At 34.3% G+C, this 19,705-nt stretch overlaps 1 protein-coding gene across 3 annotated transcripts; it reads left to right on the top strand.

Annotated features, from left to right (window-relative positions):
• On the top strand, positions 14,736–18,607 carry LOC109728919 (leucine-rich repeat receptor protein kinase MSP1-like). Of its 3 annotated transcripts, none has more exons than XM_020259466.1 (2): positions 14,736–17,880; positions 18,060–18,607. In XM_020259466.1, the coding sequence occupies exon 1, from the start codon at positions 14,896–14,898 to the stop codon at positions 17,854–17,856; it is 2,961 nt and encodes a 986-aa protein (XP_020115055.1). In that variant the 5' UTR covers positions 14,736–14,895; the 3' UTR covers positions 17,857–17,880; positions 18,060–18,607. The 3 variants fall into 3 exon arrangements, with proteins under 3 accessions (XP_020115055.1, XP_020115054.1, XP_020115053.1); XM_020259465.1 differs by having other exon boundaries at positions 18,050–18,607; XM_020259464.1 differs by having other exon boundaries at positions 14,737–17,880; positions 18,054–18,607.

Genomic DNA, 19,705 nt, shown 5'->3' with positions numbered 1-19,705 from the left:
TACTTGCTAATAGAGCACTTTAGAAGGTTCTAGAAATGAGTGCTCTAGAATACTCTAGAATACTAATGTATGTAGGTTGAGGCCTATAAATAGGTGTGAGGCCTCCACACCAAGTGTGTAAGAGTGTAAGTGTGAGTGTGAGGTGGTGTGAAAGAGTGAGAGTAAGAGTGTAAGTGTGAGTGTGAGGTGGTGTGAAAGAGTGAGAGTGAGAGTGAGAGTGAAGAGTGTGAGTGAGGTAGTAGTGGAGAAAGGGTGTGAGGTGAGGAATTGTTGTGAAGTTTGTAGTATTATGGGTGTATGTGAATGAGAGTTATTTTGTGTGTAATAAAGAGAGTTTCATTATCAGCCTGGTACGCCGGTTCTCTACATTTTGGTATCAGAGCCAGATTGTAGGAAATATTCTGCTAGTTAAGTCGGTGATATTCTGCCAGTGCAGGCAGTTAAATACCGATATAAGCAGAGATTCTGCTGGTGCACAGTCTGGGACTGTGAAGTTGGTTGGTCTGGGACCAGACTTACTTGGTTGACTGCTGGGCAATCACCAAGTCACTATGGCAGATCTTGCTGGTACAACTAGCGGAATTAAGAAGCTAAATAACCATAATTATGGTTATTGGCAAACCTGCATCGAGTCCTACCTACAGGGGCAGGATCTATGGGAGGTTATCGGTGGTGCTGAAACAACTCCACCACCGAAGGAGAATGCAGAAGCGTTCAGAAAGTGGCGTATCAAGGCAGGGAAGGCGATGTTCGTCCTGAAGACTACAATCGAAGAAGAGCTGCTGGAGCATATCAAAGAAGCAGATACACCCAAGGCTGCATGGGACACCCTCGCCTCGTTATTTTCAAAGAAGAACGATGCTCGACTTCAACTGCTGGAAAATGAGCTGATGACGATAGCTCAGGGCAACATGACGATTAGCCAGTACTTCATGAAGGTAAAATCTCTTTGCCGTGAAATATCCCAATTAGATCCAGAGTCAAAAATTAGTGATCAGCGGATGAAGAGAATTATTATTCACGGCCTAAAACCCGAATATAACGGGTTCATTACTGCTATTCGAGGATGGCCCACTCAACCAACGTTGGTGGAGCTAGAAAATTTACTGGCTAATCAGGAGGCCCTAGCCAAACAAATGGCTGGAGTCTCATTGAAAACTGAAGAGGAGGCACTCTTCAGCAGTAGAAGAAAAGGTCGAGCAACAGGAGGGCCAAGAAATGTGAAGCCTCTGAAGGAGTTCAGTGGGTCAAAACAAAGGTTGAGAGAGAGCCACCTTACAGGGGGAGTCCACAACCAGAAGGAGCAAAATACCTGGCAATTTAAAGGCGACAGGCGACGTAGCGGAGAGTGTTACAATTGCGGCAAGAAAGGACACTTCGCCCGAGACTGTTGGCACAAGAAGAAACAAGTACAAGGCAATATGGCAACGTCAGGTGACCACCAAGCAGCATACAAAAGTGAAGAAGAGTGGGATGCTCAAGCCTCCTTCGCCATCATGGAGTCAGAAGAAGACTGTCACTCAGACAAGGAGGAGGCTCTTGAAGAACAAAGGTCAGAAAACACTGCTGCAAAGGAAATGACGCCAAGTGCTAAGAAGGAAAAGCTACTAAAACAGGTACCAGTATATGCACTCACAACAATAGAAAATCCAAGAGAGGTGAATTACAGTACAGATTGGATCATCAATTCTGGATGTTCCAATCATATGACCGGTGATAGAGACAAGCTGCTCAGCACAACAGAATATAAAGGAGGAAGAGTAGTGGTGACAGCTAACAACTCGAAGCTGCCAATCACTCATATAGGAAAGACAATCATCACACCCAGATTCAGCCCACATCAAGTACAACTACAGAACGTCTACCATGTCCCAGGTATGAAGAAAAATCTCTTATCAGTATCACAACTGACTGCATCGGGCAATTATGTAGTATTTGGGCCACAAGATGTCAAGGTATTTCGCAGTCCCAAGATATCTGATATACAAATCATGGAAGGAAAGAAAGTAGAGTCTATATACGTAATGTCTGCAGAATCAGCATACGTAGAAAAGACTCGAAAAAGTGAGACTGCTGATTTGTGGCATGCAAGACTGGGACATGTGGGCTATCACAAACTGAAAATCATGATGGAGCGCAGTATGCTTAAGGGCTTACCTCAACTTGAAGTACGAGGAGACACAATCTGCGCAGGATGCCAGTTTGGTAAGGCTCATCAACTTCCCTACACTGAATCCAAATATAGAGCCAAGGTACCGCTCGAGCTCGTGCACTCTGATGTTTTTGGACCAGTCAAGCAAACATCAATTAGCGGCATGCGCTACATGGTGACGTTTATTGACGACTACTCAAGGTACGTCTGGGTATACTTTATTAAAGAGAAATCTGAAGTGCTGCAAAAATTTAAAGAGTTTAAAGAAAAAGTTGAAAGCCAAACCGGTCATAAAATACGATGCCTGCGCACGGATAATGGAGGGGAATATACCTCAACAGAGTTCTCAGCTTATTTGCGAGAGTGCAAAATAAGAAGACAGCTTACATGTCCTCGCACTCCGCAACAAAATGGTATAGCTGAGAGAAAGAATAGACATCTAGCAGAAACTTGTAGAAGCATGTTGCATGCAAAGAATGTGCCCGGTAGACTTTGGGCAGAATGTATGAGAACAGCAGCACATGTCATCAACCGACTGCCGCAACCGAAGTTAGGATTCATCTCACCCTATCAAGTACTGTGGAAAATCAAACCCACAGTAAGTCATTTTCGAGTCTTCGGATGCGTGTGCTATGTGTTCGTACCGGACCATCTTCGAAGTAAATTCGACAAGAAGGCGATACGATGTATCTTCGTTGGATACGACAGTGAAAGAAAAGGGTGGAGATGCTGTGACCCAACAACCGGTCGTTGTTACACGTCGAGAAATGTCGTGTTCGATGAAGCGTCGTCCTGGTGGTCCTCACAAGAAGTTATACTGCCAGACTCTGAAGAAATAGAAATCAAGCTACAAGAAAAGCTTGGAGAGCAAGTATAAGAAGAAAAGAAGACGACGTCAGAGCAAGAAGAAAGTGATCAACCTTCTACGGAGTCAACCAGTGACGAGCAGCAACTCCAGAAGTCTCCAGAACCCTGGCGAACTGGCGTGCATTATCAAACCCCAAAAGAATATCGGCCAAGCCAGCTTGAAGACATAGGTATGCAGTTACGAAGATCTTCTAGGCAAAGAAAACCTAATCCTAAGTATGCAAATGTTGCTATCGCCGAAGAAGAAGAGACTCCAAAAGAGCCGGCCTCCTACGAAGAAGCAATTACAACCAAGGAGTGGAGGAATGCGATGGACGAAAGGATCCAGGCGCTGAAACAGAATCAAAATAGAAGAGCAAATAGCCAACATATTCACCAAAGGACTAAGCACCGCAAAGAAGAGTTCCGGAAGCAATTAGGAATGCTCAGCAGAGCAACATTAAGAGAGAGTTAGAGTTGATGGGGAGTATTGAAAGAGGCAACTCTCCCTCTCTCTTTAATAGAACATTCTAGAATGCTCTATCCCTTTCCAATTCTCTACTAGCTAATGGAGCATTCTAGATAACTCTAGGATCAAAGTACTCGATGTTTTTATAGAACACTCTAGATACAAGTGCTCTCTACTTGCTAATAGAGCACTTTAGAAGGTTCTAGAAATGAGTGCTCTAGAATACTCTAGAATACTCATGTATGTAGGTTGAGGCCTATAAATAGGTGTGAGGCCTCCACACCAAGTGTGTAAGAGTGTAAGTGTGAGTGTGNGGGGCGTGTGCGGTATCCTAATTTTCAAGGAGAACTGGAGTAGCGCCTTTTTTCAAATGATTGATAGGCTATACGACAAAATATATGTGATAATAGGAATAAGAATGACAAGGTTGAATAGAAAAATGCGCGGATGAAGTCTGATTTATACAATTTATCTTTATGTATCGTGTGTGTTTCTTGTTTTTCTTTTGTATGGTATTTGTCATTGTAAGTCCACAACATTCTCCTATGTGTATTGTTTGCTTAATAATAATGTCTACTTCCTGTGAGATTTACTTTTTTCTTTTTTTACCTTTTTTGAGTATTAATACTTTTATGTCATTCTGGTTTCAGAAATATGCATTACCCCTTTTTTGATTCTCTTTTATGTTTCTGCTAGCTAATTGATTTATGCTTTCAAATTTAAGCAAGGTATTTTTTCTAATAATCATTTTTTGACATTGTGAGGAATTGGCCAACCTTGTAATTCAAGGATTTTTGAAAGTTGCACATGATTGAGTAGGATATAGAAGAGGAAGAGAACAGTAAGAAACGAATAGCATGCCAGGTAGCTAACTACTTTTTTAATGCATTAGAAAGAGCTTACTCGGCCTGTGTTTTGGAGCCATGGATTGCATCTTTGTCGGCCACATCGGAAGAAGAGAAATCAGAATTCAAGCAACGCATTGCCGGCTACGAACTCCATCTCGAGTAGTCGGCAGTGAAACTCGTCATTTGCCGACTACCCTTGGTGTTCGCGGCGTTCCATTGTCAAGTGAAGTCGGCGCTGAAAACACGATCTTTTCTGTTTGTCCAGCTAATCCCGGCGACGAAACATCTTATAATGCCGACTTAATTAGGATTGGGTAAAAATGTATATAGACCACCCTCAACTGTATCCAATTCTAAAATAGTCCTCTCAACTTTTTACTTCGTAGAGTTAAGTGATTTCCCTGAAACAAACTTATGATTTTTTGTCAAATTCATTGTTGATTTCACCAAATTTAATAGTTTTAGTAACTCTCGAGCGAATAAATTAATGATTTTAATAACTTTCAGAGAATAAAACTATATAAGTCAATAGTTATTAATTAATAGAGTTATTAAATTTGATAAAACTATCTCAATTAATGATTAGTAACTAATAAAGTAATTAAATGTGATAAAATTTTTATTTTACCTAAGTATAAAAACTCCCAAGAAAGGAGAGACGTTGAGAGGTCTCAATTTTTTTTAAAAAAAAGAAAAGAAAAGAAAAGTTGAGGGACCAATTTCACACTTTCACATTGATGGGGGGTTGTCCATTCATCTTCACCAAACGATCATGTAGGTACATTTTGATCTCGGACACCGATTGATCCTAGCTTCTACATATATGTTTGCATCATCATTCTCAGGTGATCAATTAAAATTATCGCTTTTCCCAGCCACAATTTGAAGCCTTTTTGGTTTAGATGTTGAAAAAGTAATTTCTATCGAATTAATTTTGATTTACAATTATTAATTATTAGTTGCTTCAACCGGTTTCTGCTCTGTATTAGCCAATCTGATATTTGAAAAATCCGACCAGCGGGTAGGTCAAATCTGATTTTTTTTATTTATTTTATCGGACTTACTTGCATTAAATACCTTTTGTTAGTCACATATAATGATATAAACAGTCTGCAGTTTATTATTATTTTTCAATCTTTATCGCTGAAGAAGTTAGTACCGCAATTGGCGTATTGTGCACCGCACTTCTAAAATTCAATTATAGGTACTTCAAAATTAAAATCTAATATATTAGACGAAATTTAAAAGTTATATATAAGAATTTAAAATTTACTAATTAAGTGACTATTTCTTATAGATCAAAATAATATAATACCTTTCCATATTGTTGCATTTTGAACTACTTTCTGCTAATATAACAAGTCTTCGAAACTTACTAACATTTATTTATAAATATTTTAGATGTCGTGCATCCATCATATTAGTTTTCGAATATTAAGACAAGTATTACTGTTAAATTATAAGAAACAATTGTTGTTATCTAAAAGTAAAAAGATATATTTTTTATGTTTTTATATTTAACAATTACTAATTATAACTAATAATGCATAAGCAATCTGGTGTACCTGGTGCATGCAATAAATTTTCCCATATAGTAAGTAATTAAATTATGAAGTAAATAATTAATTTAAAATTTGAAGTCAAAGTGCTGCCAACTGACTCAAATCAAAAAAATTAAAAGATTAAATAGTAAAATTAAAATTTTGAAATATTAGAAAGTCAAATCAAAATAGTCCATAATTTAGATAATTTTTATATGTTGTTTGGTATTGTAAATTCACAAATTGTTTCCCTCAATATAATATTTTGCTTAGTACGAATCTCTACTACAAGTGCAGTAATCATTTATTTGAGGAAGTGCGGTAATCATTAATTCTTGCTATGTAATTATTTTTTTTTTTTTTTTGAGAAATGTAATTAATTGATGCTGGCTAATAAGATTAATTCAACTATTTACCAAGCTAGCGGTTAATTCGGGGGATGCCAGAGTTATAACTATTAATTAATGAGTAATGCTTTAATACACCATATAAATCTTAACCATTATTTTTCTTAATAGATGGTTTAGATTTAATATGATTCTAGAGGTGACCTACTATTGAGGCATAGATACCGTTCTCCATGACCCATTTAAAGGGTATTTTGGTCTTTACAAAATAGTTTGGCCTATAAAATCAATTTTATCCAACTAATAATACCGTTACCCCTTCTCAAATGCCTACTACAATAGTTGGATTTTAAATTATAATCAAACTGTAAATTTAAATTCAAAACAACATTTAAAACATAATTATAAATCAAATTAATTTTTTAAATATAAAACACAAATTTCAAATAAAACTTTCAGTTCCAATTCAAAATTTCAATTTAAATCAAAAATTAAAATTTCGCTTTAAGATTAAAAGTTTATTTTAGATTCAAATTTAGAAGTTTAATATAAATTTCAAAATGAAAATTTTACATTACAATACCAACTTCAAAAATTAATTTTAAATTCAATATTTTTTTGAGCTGGATACTTAATAAATTAGGTATTATCTAATTTGGTAAGTAACAAAAGTAAATAAGATATTTAATATTTATAGAATGCTGACAAATTTAGTATATACTACTATTTTTTTAAAAAAAAATATTGTCATATTAACTAACTAGATTTTCACCCGTGCGATGCACGGCTAATATAATAATATAGAATAATAAAAAATATATATTCATTCCTGCTCTATTAACTAACTAGATTTTCACCCGTGCGATGCACGGCTAACATTTATATATTGATGTGCTAAATAAAATGATAACTAAAATTGATATGAAAAATTACAAATGACATTAATATTTAAGCATATAATGAGATCAACTAAACTTTCATATTTAACACAAATTAGAGTAAGCACACATATATTATGTTCATACTGTCGCTTTTAAGATTAAAAAATATATAGATGTTGGATTTCAAAAAAATATAAAGAAAAAAAACTTTGTTGCATGAAGATGAAAAGTTACATGAGTGACAGAAGGGAAAAAAATTACGAAATGAAAATTACAGAAGTGACAATAGGAAAATAATATGTTCTATTTTAAAGCATCAATATCTAAGAGCGAAGAAAATTACAGGAGTGATGTGAGTTTTAAATTTTTTTAATTTTCAACCAATCATTTTAAATAATTAACTAAGTAATAATTTATTCCCAAATAAAGATAAATATTTTCNGATGGGGGGTTGTCCATTCATCTTCACCAAACGATCATGTAGGTACATTTTGATCTCGGACACCGATTGATCCTAGCTTCTACATATATGTTTGCATCATCATTCTCAGGTGATCAATTAAAATTATCGCTTTTCCCAGCCACAATTTGAAGCCTTTTTGGTTTAGATGTTGAAAAAGTAATTTCTATCGAATTAATTTTGATTTACAATTATTAATTATTAGTTGCTTCAACCGGTTTCTGCTCTGTATTAGCCAATCTGATATTTGAAAAATCCGACCAGCGGGTAGGTCAAATCTGATTTTTTTTATTTATTTTATCGGACTTACTTGCATTAAATACCTTTTGTTAGTCACATATAATGATATAAACAGTCTGCAGTTTATTATTATTTTTCAATCTTTATCGCTGAAGAAGTTAGTACCGCAATTGGCGTATTGTGCACCGCACTTCTAAAATTCAATTATAGGTACTTCAAAATTAAAATCTAATATATTAGACGAAATTTAAAAGTTATATATAAGAATTTAAAATTTACTAATTAAGTGACTATTTCTTATAGATCAAAATAATATAATACCTTTCCATATTGTTGCATTTTGAACTACTTTCTGCTAATATAACAAGTCTTCGAAACTTACTAACATTTATTTATAAATATTTTAGATGTCGTAAATTGCATCCATCATATTAGTTTTCGAATATTAAGACAAGTATTACTGTTAAATTATAAGAAACAATTGTTGTTATCTAAAAGTAAAAGGATATATTTTTTATGTTTTTATATTTAACAATTACTAATTATAACTAATAATGCATAAGCAATCTGGTGTACCTGGTGCATGCAATAAATTTTCCCATATAGTAAGTAATTAAATTATGAAGTAAATAATTAATTTAAAATTTGAAGTCAAAGTGCTGCCAACTGACTCAAATCAAAAAAATTAAAAGATTAAATAGTAAAATTAAAATTTTGAAATATTAGAAAGTCAAATCAAAATAGTCCATAATTTAAATAATTTTTATATGTTGTTTGGTATTGTAAATTCACAAATTGTTTCCCTCAATATAATATTTTGCTTAGTACGAATCTCTACTACAAGTGCAGTAATCATTTATTTGAGGAAGTGCGGTAATCATTAATTCTTGCTATGTAATTATTTTTTTTTTTTTTTTGAGAAATGTAATTAATTGATGCTGGCTAATAAGATTAATTCAACTATTTACCAAGCTAGCGGTTAATTCGGGGGATGCCAGAGTTATAACTATTAATACCGTTACCCCTTCTCAAATGCCTACTACAATAGTTGGATTTCAAATTATAACCAAACTGTAAATTTAAATTCAAAACAACATTTAAAACGTAATTATAAATCAAATTAATTTTTTAAATATAAAACATAAATTTCAAATAAAACTTTCAGTNTTTTGGTCTTTACAAAATAGTTTGGCCTATAAAATCAATTTTATCCAACTAATAATACCGTTACCCCTTCTCAAATGCCTACTACAATAGTTGGATTTCAAATTATAACCAAACTGTAAATTTAAATTCAAAACAACATTTAAAACGTAATTATAAATCAAATTAATTTTTTAAATATAAAACATAAATTTCAAATAAAACTTTCAGTTCCAATTCAAAATTTCAATTTAAATCAAAAATTAAAATTTCTCTTTAAGATTAAAAGTTTATTTTAGATTTAAATTTAGAAGTTTAATATAAATTTCAAAATGAAAATTTTATATTACAATACCAACTTCAAAAATTAAATTTAAATTCAATATTTTTTTGAGCTGGATACTTAACAAATTAGGTATTATCTAATTTGGTAAGTAACAAAAGTAAATAAGATATTTAATATTTATAGAATGCTGACAAATTTAGTATATACTACTATTTTTTTTAAAAAAATGTTGTCATATTAACTAATTTAAATCAGTAACCTATTCAACAGGTTATTTCATGTAAAACCCAACTATATCATTTACTAATTAAGAGTTAGATTTTAATATTTATGGTGTATTGAAGCATTCCTCTTAATTAACAATTTACATTTCTAAATAATTTTATGGTGAGAAACTATTTTATCAAATTTAACTTATTTTCCACCTTTATTATATCTTCTACTCTTAACTTCCTTCCCATTTACAAAGCTCCACTTCAAATATTAAACTTTAGAATAAACTTCAAAAAAGACCCCTGTGGCTAGCTTATTTTACTTTACTATCCTATAAATTTTAGCTTTATTTTATTGTAAAAATTTATCATTAAATAGAATAATAAAGTGATACATTTCAAAAATTTTATCATTTTCTGACTTGTAAAATCCTGCAAGATGCATCTGCGCCGGCTACATCTACACACGCGAAATCACATTCGAAACAAACCCTTTTGTCGGATATGAACTTGACCCAAATAATCGGCAGCGCAACACCCATCACGGATCTGCTGCAAGTCTTAGTTACATAAAGTCGGCGCAAAAAAAAAAAGTATTTTCTGTTTATTGATGGCTAAGTCGGTGACGACAGATCCTACATTGCCGACTTTATGACAATTTATGCACGTACTTGTTAGACCTCGCGCACCAAACCTTGTGAGGCTATTATTACATTCCGCAAGTTTTTTTCTTATTTTTTATTTTTTATTTTTTTTATTTTTTTATATATATATATTTTTTTTTTGAGAAAATTTAAAGCCCCCCTCAGCTATAGGCTAGTTTGAAATAGCCCCCTCAACTTTAACATGGATTGAGGCCTTTTGATTTGTTAGAATTATGGGTATGTTTGGTTTGTACTTGAATAAAAATAAAAAATTAAATTAAATTGTATTAGAATTAAAAAAAAAAAAAAGAAAGACAAATCATCCAAAAAGCTTGGTTTATTATTGGAATCGAAATTATAGAGAGAGATTTGATTGTGGAAAAGGATGGAGATGAAGGAAAGGAAGGGCAAAGTGTTTGTTAGAGAGGATTTTCAACGATTTACTTGGGATTGGATCAATTTAGAATTTAGGGGCAATTGCTTATATATCCCTGAAAAGTTTCCGACTTTTCGATTTATCCTTCTTAGAAGGCTAATATTAAAAATATCCTTCCTACGTTCTAACATATTTCTAATATACCCTTAGAGTTAAAATCTGTTAAGTAATTTTATTATCTCTATAAAATTACTATTTTGCCCTTTCAAATATACCTTTCTACCATCATTGTCTTTCTTATTTGCCCTTATAATCAGGGCACAAAAAGTGTTTTGACTTTTGGTCTTTTCCAATATACCCCTCTACTGTCACCAACCTTTCTTATTTACCCTTAAGTTAAGGGCAAAATTGGCATTTTAATTTTTTAACTGTGGTAGATATTTAACTCACGTTTAACCCAGATTAACTTAAAAGGAGATAACTGCGGGAGTATTTTGCAATAACGGTGGAATATATGAGGGGTATTTTAGAAAGAAAAAAAAAAAGGTAGGGGTAAATCGGATATTTTCAAACATATGAGGAGTATATAGGCAATTATCCCTAGAATTTAAACTGGATTGGGTCATAAATAGATTAGATTATTTCATTTCCGAGTTGAATGAGAATCAAAATTTAATTCCTGTCATAAAACAAACAAAAACTGTTGAAATTACTTAATTCCATTCTGATTCCAAAGTCAAAAATATATGAACCAAACCAGTCCTAAATGTGTTTAGCAAATTAAATTAAAAGTTTTAATAAAATATTTATTAGTAATTCATCAAATTTAATTGCTTTTGAAACTTTTTTTTAGTAATAATGCGGAAATAATAAATGGCACGTAGCAGATAAAACTATTAAATTTAATAGAAAGGATAAATTGATTAATAATTATAATTCAAATCGAACTACTAAATTTATTTTCCGGCGATCAATTAAAAATCTCTCCCTTTTCCTCGCCACAATTTGGCGTCGAAGGAAAGCACATGGATCGACTGCACAAGTATCAATAGATGAAATTGGCTCTACAGAGCCAAACGTACGTGATGCTGAATTTTTTTTTTTTTTTTAACTGTTTGAACTTCAAGCCCAATTCGAAAAAAAATTCCCGCCGGATCGGATGACCAGTCATGCGATGATTATCTCAACTTGCTCAGTCTCTCCCGGTTTTGATTAGTAGTTGGATCAGATCGGGTCATGCGAGTATTATCTCAACTTGCTCAGTCTCTTAGGACTTTGATTAGTAGTTGGGTCAGGTCAAATCAGGTCATGTGAGGATTATCTCAACTTGCTCAGTCTCTCACGGCTTTGATTAGTAGTTATGTTGGCACTGTTCGCCCCATGAATAGACACTTTAGCAGGAGCTTCTCAACAACGTGCCGTTAAGGAGACGCAATACGTCATCATGTGTCACCTTTATCTCTATCTAAAAATTATAATTATTTTCTCTAGAATTTAATATTTTTGAATTTTAGTATTAAAAAATATTAATAAATTATTAGATGAAAACAAAACTAACACATGACAGCGAATTAAAAACTCTCCAATAGACATCGTAAGCGAGCTCCTCATTGAAGCTTTATCATCGGCCAAATTAACCTACCCGATATGTAAAACATTGGGCCGACAAGTCAAATCTAATTTTTCTTTTTTATATATATTTCTTAATTTATATAATTTGTTAGCCACATATATAGTCTACACTTGGGATAGAATGTCTTTTGTTAGCCACATGTAGATAATCTACGGTCCATTATTTTTTTTTCAGTTTTCATCCTCAAAAAAAATTAGAAGAGTTGTATATAGGAATTCAAAAGTTCTTTGACTCCTGTTTCTTGTAGATCAAATAACAACATCCCTTCATACCTGAATTTTGGACTACTTTCCGTCGAGATAACAAAATTTTAAAATTCATGAATTTCTATATCCAATCATTTTAGATTTGTACGTTACGTCAATCGGATTCCATTTTTAAGACAGGTGTACTTATTACCAAACCTGTCAAATCGGTTGCTTCGACTGGCTCTACCGTGAACCCAAGCTATAAAACAGTTCACCTTAACCCTTTGATTCCGATAATTCAAAAAATTACTCTGAATCGTTCGAACCGGCCGTTCACCGATTCTGTTTTAATCAAATTGACAGGATGTTTTTTTGATTAAGTCATATTAAAAAAAATCCAGCAAGTTAAAATTAATTTAACTTATTTTATTTTCTATTAACACAATTTAGTCTTATACTATGTGAAACTTGACAACTTGTATCTACTTAATTTGGTTTAAAAACTAATATTTTATAATTCAGTAAGATACTAAAATAATAATATATGTATATTTTTCATATAATAAAATTTAAAAAATACTCATTGCATATTTATGACGTCATACTAACCTCACTGTTTTAATTAACTAGTGACTCAGTGGTTAAACTAGTTACCCCTGATCCAATAACAATTTTGGGTCATTATTCGACCCAAATTTTAAAGCATTGCTAATTACGGCTAACAATGTATAAACAATCCGGTGCACCTGGTGCACGTAATAATTAATATTCGGCATCATTGACTCGGGGTCTTTATCTTTAGCCTCTTCTATACGACACGCGTACTAATTATACTCGCATCAATGACTCGGGGTCTTTATCCTCTTCTATACTCTGTTGTATTCATTATTCCTCCCAATGGGTCCCAACTATATATAGTTGTAATTGGTTCTCTCGCTAAAACTCTTTAAATTAATAGTCTAGAGAGAGACCGTTCCATGCATTATTGGGGTCAATGAAAGTTACTCCTTTCCTCGTTGATGCTTCTCAGCCCCACAAGTTAACCCAAAATTTCATCTTATGTATATTTCTTGGGCATTCTGGGGGATCTTCGGGCCTCAGCCATAGATATGTAGGCTTAGTTATATTTTTTTTTTTTTTTTTTTTTTTTTTTGAGAGATAGGTAGCACGCTACCCGCTTCGTTTATTTCATTTAGAAATAAACGAAATGTGAATCAACTAGGATTCAAACTTGGATTTCAGGTACCAACCACCAAGCCCTTTGCCACTTGCTCTAGGGACGGTCGATGTAGGCTTAGTTATATTAAAGTCAAGGATCGGTATATAATAGTTAGTCAATATTCTCAGTGTAGAAACTTCAGTTCCAGGTACGTCTAAGTTTCGAAACAAGAGGATTTAAACTCAGTTCCAGGTACTTTTACAAGTATCACCCCCATGGTGCTATTAGGTTTTTAGCTATTGGATCTACTTCTTGATTACTAATAGCCGTTAGATCAAACACTATTCCACCTACCAGCACCTACCACCACCTACCACCATCATCTCAACCTCACATATCTCCATCCAATGGCTAAAAACTCAAAAACACCACCCCCATGGTGCTTTTGAGAGTATTCTAGCTCAACTCTATATATATATATATATATATATATAGTAGGGCTATTATACTCTTCTTATGAGTATAGGTATGATTTAGTTATTAATTTGTATGTACATAGGCTTAATTAACTGTTAAAAGTTTATTTGGAAGAGTCGGTAAAGTTCCAAGCCCTCTTTTTTTCTTTGAGGAATGCTTCAATACACCATAAGTATTAAAATTTAATTCCTTAATTAGTAAAGGGTATAGTTGGGATTTACATTAAGTAACTTGTTGAACAAGTTACCGATTTGAATTAATTAACATGGCAATATTGGAAAAAAAAATTAGTATATACCAAATTTGTCAGCATCCTTTAAATATTAAATATCTTATTTACTTTGATAACTTACCAAATTAGATGATACCTAATATATACCAAATTTGTCAGTATCCTTTAAATATTAAATATCTTATTTACTTTGATAACTTACCAAATTAGATGATACCTAATTTATTAAGTATCCATCTCAAAAAAATATTGAATTTAAATTTAATTTTATGTTGTTTTGAATTTAAATTTACAGTTTTGTTGTAATTTAAAATTCAACTATTATTATAGGTATTTAAGAGGATCACAATATTCTTAGTTGGATAAAACCGGTTTTGTGGACCAAACTATTTTACAAAGACTAAAATACCCTTTAAATGGGTACCTGGTGAATGGTATCTATGCTTCAATAGCAGGTCACCTCTAGAATCATATTAAATCTAAACCATCTATTAAGAAAAATAAATGGTCAAGATTTATATGAAGTATTGAAGTATTCCTCTCTTTCTTTTTCCCTTTTGTTGTGGGAATAGTTAATTAGATGTCGACATAGACAAGGACTGTGTAGAAGAGAGAGAGAGATGCACAAATGAAGGGATGTAGCAGACACTAGCATCAATAAATATACGCAAATATTGTACCTGGATCTATATATATATATATATAGTAGCCATTGCCACTGTGTAGAGCTGTAAAATATACTGGTAACGAGGACCACAACCATGCAATACCGTTTGCTACTTCTACTCGCACTATGGCTTTTAGGCCATCATGGTATCCTTACAAGCGGGTGCTTCGAGATCGAAAAGGAGGCACTCCTAACCTTCAAAGCTGGTATTATCGATACGAGCAATCGCTTGTCTTCATGGGCCGGTCGAGATTGTTGTAGCACTTGGAAGGGAGTAGTTTGCGACAACAACACCGGCCACGTTTTGAAGCTCAACCTTCGAAACAAATATTTCGGGCATTCCAATTGGTCAGATTATAATTCCCTGCGCGGTGAGATCAATCCATCTTTACTTGTTTTAAGTCATTTGAGTCGCCTCGATCTTAGTGGGAATGATTTTGGTGGAATCTCTATCCCGAAATTTATCGGTTCGTTAAAAAGCTTGATGCATCTTGATCTCTCCGGTTCTAATTTCGGGGGTGAGATACCTGAGCAACTTGGCAACCTATCTAATCTTCGTTATATCGACCTTTCTCGTTCGCTCTTCACTTGTGAAACGCCTCTTCAGATTAGTAATCTCTCTCGACTGCATACTCTGCGTTTGAGTGACGCTTTTGCTTCCTACAACCCTTGTGTTGGTGACCTTTCATGGCTCTCTCACTTGTCTTCTATTAGGGTTCTTCATTTAAGCCTGCTAAACCTATCCAATGCTACAGATTGGTTAGAAGCAGTAAACACGTTGCACTTTCTACAAGAATTAGTTTTATCAGCATGCCATCTTACTAACATTCCAACATCTCTTTCTTATCTCAATTTCACATCCCTGAAATTTCTTGCTATTAGTGAAAATGGTCCCTTCAATACCATTCTGCCAACTTGGCTATGGAATCTTACCAAGCTTTCCTATCTTGATCTCAGATATTCTGGATTTCATGGGAAGATCCCAGACTCACTTGGAAACTTAACTTCTTTGAACACCCTATTGCTAGGATCTAATGATTTTGACGGTGGCATACCTAGATCAATTCAAAATTTGTGCAATTTAGTAAATATAGACTTGAGTTCTGTTGGCATCGGTGGAGATATTGCAGAGTTGATGGGGCAGTTGCATTGCTCATGGAAGAATATGGAGCAACTAATGTTACAAAATAACAAGCTTCATGGAAGTTTATTTGGATGGCTAGAGGAGATGAAGAATCTAAGCATTCTTGATCTTAGAAATAATTCACTAGGAGGGCCTATTCCTAGTGGAATTGGGAGACACTCAAATTTTCAATGGTTAGACCTCTCTTATAATTCCTTGCAAGGTGTCGTATCTGAAGCTCATTTTGCCAACCTATCAAAGTTGGACACGTTGATCTTAGGCCCAAATTCATTGATGATTGACATGGATCAAAATTGGATCCCTCCATTTCAACTTTCATATCTTATTTTAGATTCTTGTCAATTTTCGCATCCTCAATTTCCAGCGTGGCTTCGATCGCAAATGCTACTTGTTGATCTAAGCCTGCCCAACACTAGCATTGCAGATACCATTCCTGAATGGTTTTGGAATTTGCCATATCGTTTTGTAGATCTCTCCTATAATCAGATTAGAGGCAAGTTGCCCGTGTCCTTGCAATCTACAATCCTAGAACGTTTTATTTGGAGGTCTAACAGACTCGAAGGCCCAATTCCGTCTTTGCCAAACACGCTTAAAATATTAGATCTCTCAGAAAATTCTATATCAGGACCCCTCTCACCACTCTCCAATATTTCGCAGTTAAATTTTTTGTTACTATCAAGCAATCAGATTAACGGTAGTATCCCATCTTATATATGTGAACTAATATATCTAGAAGTTCTAGATCTTTCAAACAACTCTTTATCAGGAGAACTCCCTCAATGCTGGAAGAATTCATTCCTTTTAATCTTGGATTTGTCAAACAACAATCTTGCCGGCAAAATTCCTTCTCCAATTGGTTCACTGAGCTCGCTCACAATATTGCACCTCAACAATAACAACTTCTATGGAGAACTTCCTTTGGAATTGCAACATTCCAATAATTTGCTGTTCCTTGACGTTAGCAACAATAAACTCACAGGGGAAATCCCAAGATGGATAGGTGAAAACTTGCAGGATCTAGTAATATTGCAGTTGAGATCAAATATGTTTGTGGGAGAAATTCCTTCGGAACTTGCACGACTTGCTCATCTCCAATTCTTGGATCTTGCGCATAACAATTTGACGGGATCAATACCACGCTCTTTTGGTAACTTTAGCGCTATGACCTATGATGCAATTCACAATTATGATGGAAATGGATATACCATTGACGAGAACAACTTTACATCTTTTGACTACAGTAGTAACTTGCTTGTGGTAATACACAGAGAAGAGTATCAATATTCTACCACCATTTATCTTCTCAAGATTCTGGACCTCTCAGAAAACAATCTAAGTGGTCAAATTCCAGAAGAGATAGTTGCACTTGTGTTATTGCGTAGTTTGAATTTATCAGGAAATCATCTAACTGGAATGATTCCGGAAAGGTTAGGTGACATGCGCTATCTGGAATCGCTTGACCTCTCCCTAAATGAGCTTCAAGGTGCTATTCCACAAAGCTTGTCGGCTTTGACATTTTTGAACCACTTGAATTTATCTTATAACAATTTATCTGGAAGAATTCCAACGGGAAGTCAATTGGACCGACTTAACGATCCGTCAATATACATCGGCAACTATTATCTTTGTGGACCTCCTACCGAAAATAACTGTTCCAAAGATGATGCAAACCCTTATCCTAAAAGAGACAACAACAACGGAACTCATGAGACAATATGGTTATATCTTGGAATGGGATCAGGATTTGCGACAGGATTATGGGGTGTGTATGTTGCCTTCTTATTCCGGAGATCATGGAGGATCACTTATTTTCAAATGACTGATAAATTATTCGATGACATATACGTGATGGTAGTGTTAAGTTGGAGGAGGCTGAAAGGAAAAATTGCTGGACGAAGGCCACTTTCTTGAAGGAGTATGCTAATGGCACCTAAGGTCTTTATATTATCTCGCTGCTTTCTTATTTAATTCCTGCTTATTTTGTGTGTGTTTCTTGTTTTTATTCTGCATGGAATTTGTCACCACAGCTGCACCACATGTATCTTGTAATAATTTGCCGTGTTACCATTGTATNTGTATTTTTTTTTTTTTTTTTTTTTTTGAGAAAGATGTAGCAAGCTACCTGCTTCATTCATCAAGCAAAATGAACTGAGCGTACAAGATGGAAGCAGCTAGGGCCTCCTAAGGGGAAGCAAAAAGGAGAAAATGAACAAGAAAGGAAAGATAGAAATACAAAAATGAGAGAACAGATAGAGAAATACAAACGCGTGGGGGAACAAGAAGAGAAAAAAAGAGGATCACAGGTCATTCCTGGCGATCATCAAGGCAAGACCGACTAGTCGTTCGTCAAGGTATGGACGCGCACAAGAGCCCTGGTAGCATTAGGGCGGTACTCGCGGAAGACAGTGTTGTTGCGTTCCGTCCAAATGACCCACCAAGTTGCTGCCAGAATGGTTAGGCGTCTCATTCTCCTCGTTGCATCAGGGATGCTAGAAGTATTTGCCCATTGTAATGTTTTGCTTTATGTGAGTTTTTGAGTTGGAGAAGGTAACTATGTAGCCTAGTGGCCCTAGTCATTATTTTTTTTTCAGATTTTCTTCTCATTGACATTGTCTTATTTTGCTCAAAATGCATCCTAAATAAGCTGAGTTCAAATGGTCGATACCTTTTGATCAGGTGGCCGGAATTAGGCAAATTTTAAACAATAAACAGTAGTGATTGAAGTAGAAGCATGTAGAGAAGCTCAGCAAAAAGAAAAAAAAACAAAAAACAAAAAAGGTTTTATTTCAATGCATGCTTTTTCATACATTTATAACCTCATGCACTAATGGAGGCTCCGTATTGAGAGACCTTAATTTTGTTTCTTAATGACTTTCAATCAGTAATTCTTTTTTTTTTTTTGAGAAAGAACAATCAGTAATTCTTGTTCTATGAAGCAGATATATGAATATGGAATGCAAATTGCAATACAGAGATATGAATACGGTGATATGACAAATTCAAAAAAGAAAAGAAAACATATACATGATAAGGTTGTGAGTTAAAGTGGTTGCTTCATCCTTTTGTGTTTGCATCTAAAAAGTGTTTTCTAATTTGGCAAAAATTTCCTTTTGCTTTCGAAGTTAGTAATGCTGCCTCAAAAAGCTACTTGTTCACAAGCATCTTCTGGGTGAAGCTGAGGTAAGTTAGTAGCTGCTCAATGTCCTTTTCAGAAATTAAATAAAACATTGAATGAATTAGGTTAACCAATTTACAAAAGGCCCCGGAATATCAATCAATTTTATGATTCTCTTATTATTGAAGTGTGTTAATTTTCATGCAAGTGACCGAAATCTGAGGGAAGTAGAAAATATTGTTTCAATTTGAATTAAGATTTAAAATGAAAAATTTTCATTCAACCTAGCAGCTAATTCTTCTTCTTCTAAATAGCAAACATTTACACACCATTTTCTACAATTAATTCAAATGCGAAATTTCGATCGAAGAGAAAGTTTAAAAAGACCTCCCCGTCGATCAATCTCTCCCGGTGAAACTCTCCGATCCCTGCTCCCTTGGCAAGCTCTGCACCGTGTCTGACCACCTGCCGGGCGAACGGTCGCTGCTGTTCGACGACACCACCATCGACTCCGCCCGCGCCTCCCGTCTCGTCCACTGCAAGATTTTTCAGAACAATAAGAAACGAATAGCATGCCAGGTAGCTAACTTTTTAATGCATTAGAAAGAGCTTACTCGGCCTGTGTTTTGGAGCCATGGATTGCAT

This window comes from Ananas comosus, linkage group 25 (genome assembly GCF_001540865.1).
Source record: "Ananas comosus cultivar F153 linkage group 25, ASM154086v1, whole genome shotgun sequence".
Classification (NCBI taxonomy): Eukaryota; Viridiplantae; Streptophyta; class Magnoliopsida; order Poales; family Bromeliaceae; genus Ananas; species Ananas comosus.
This window is presented reverse-complemented; position numbering and strand designations above follow the sequence as displayed.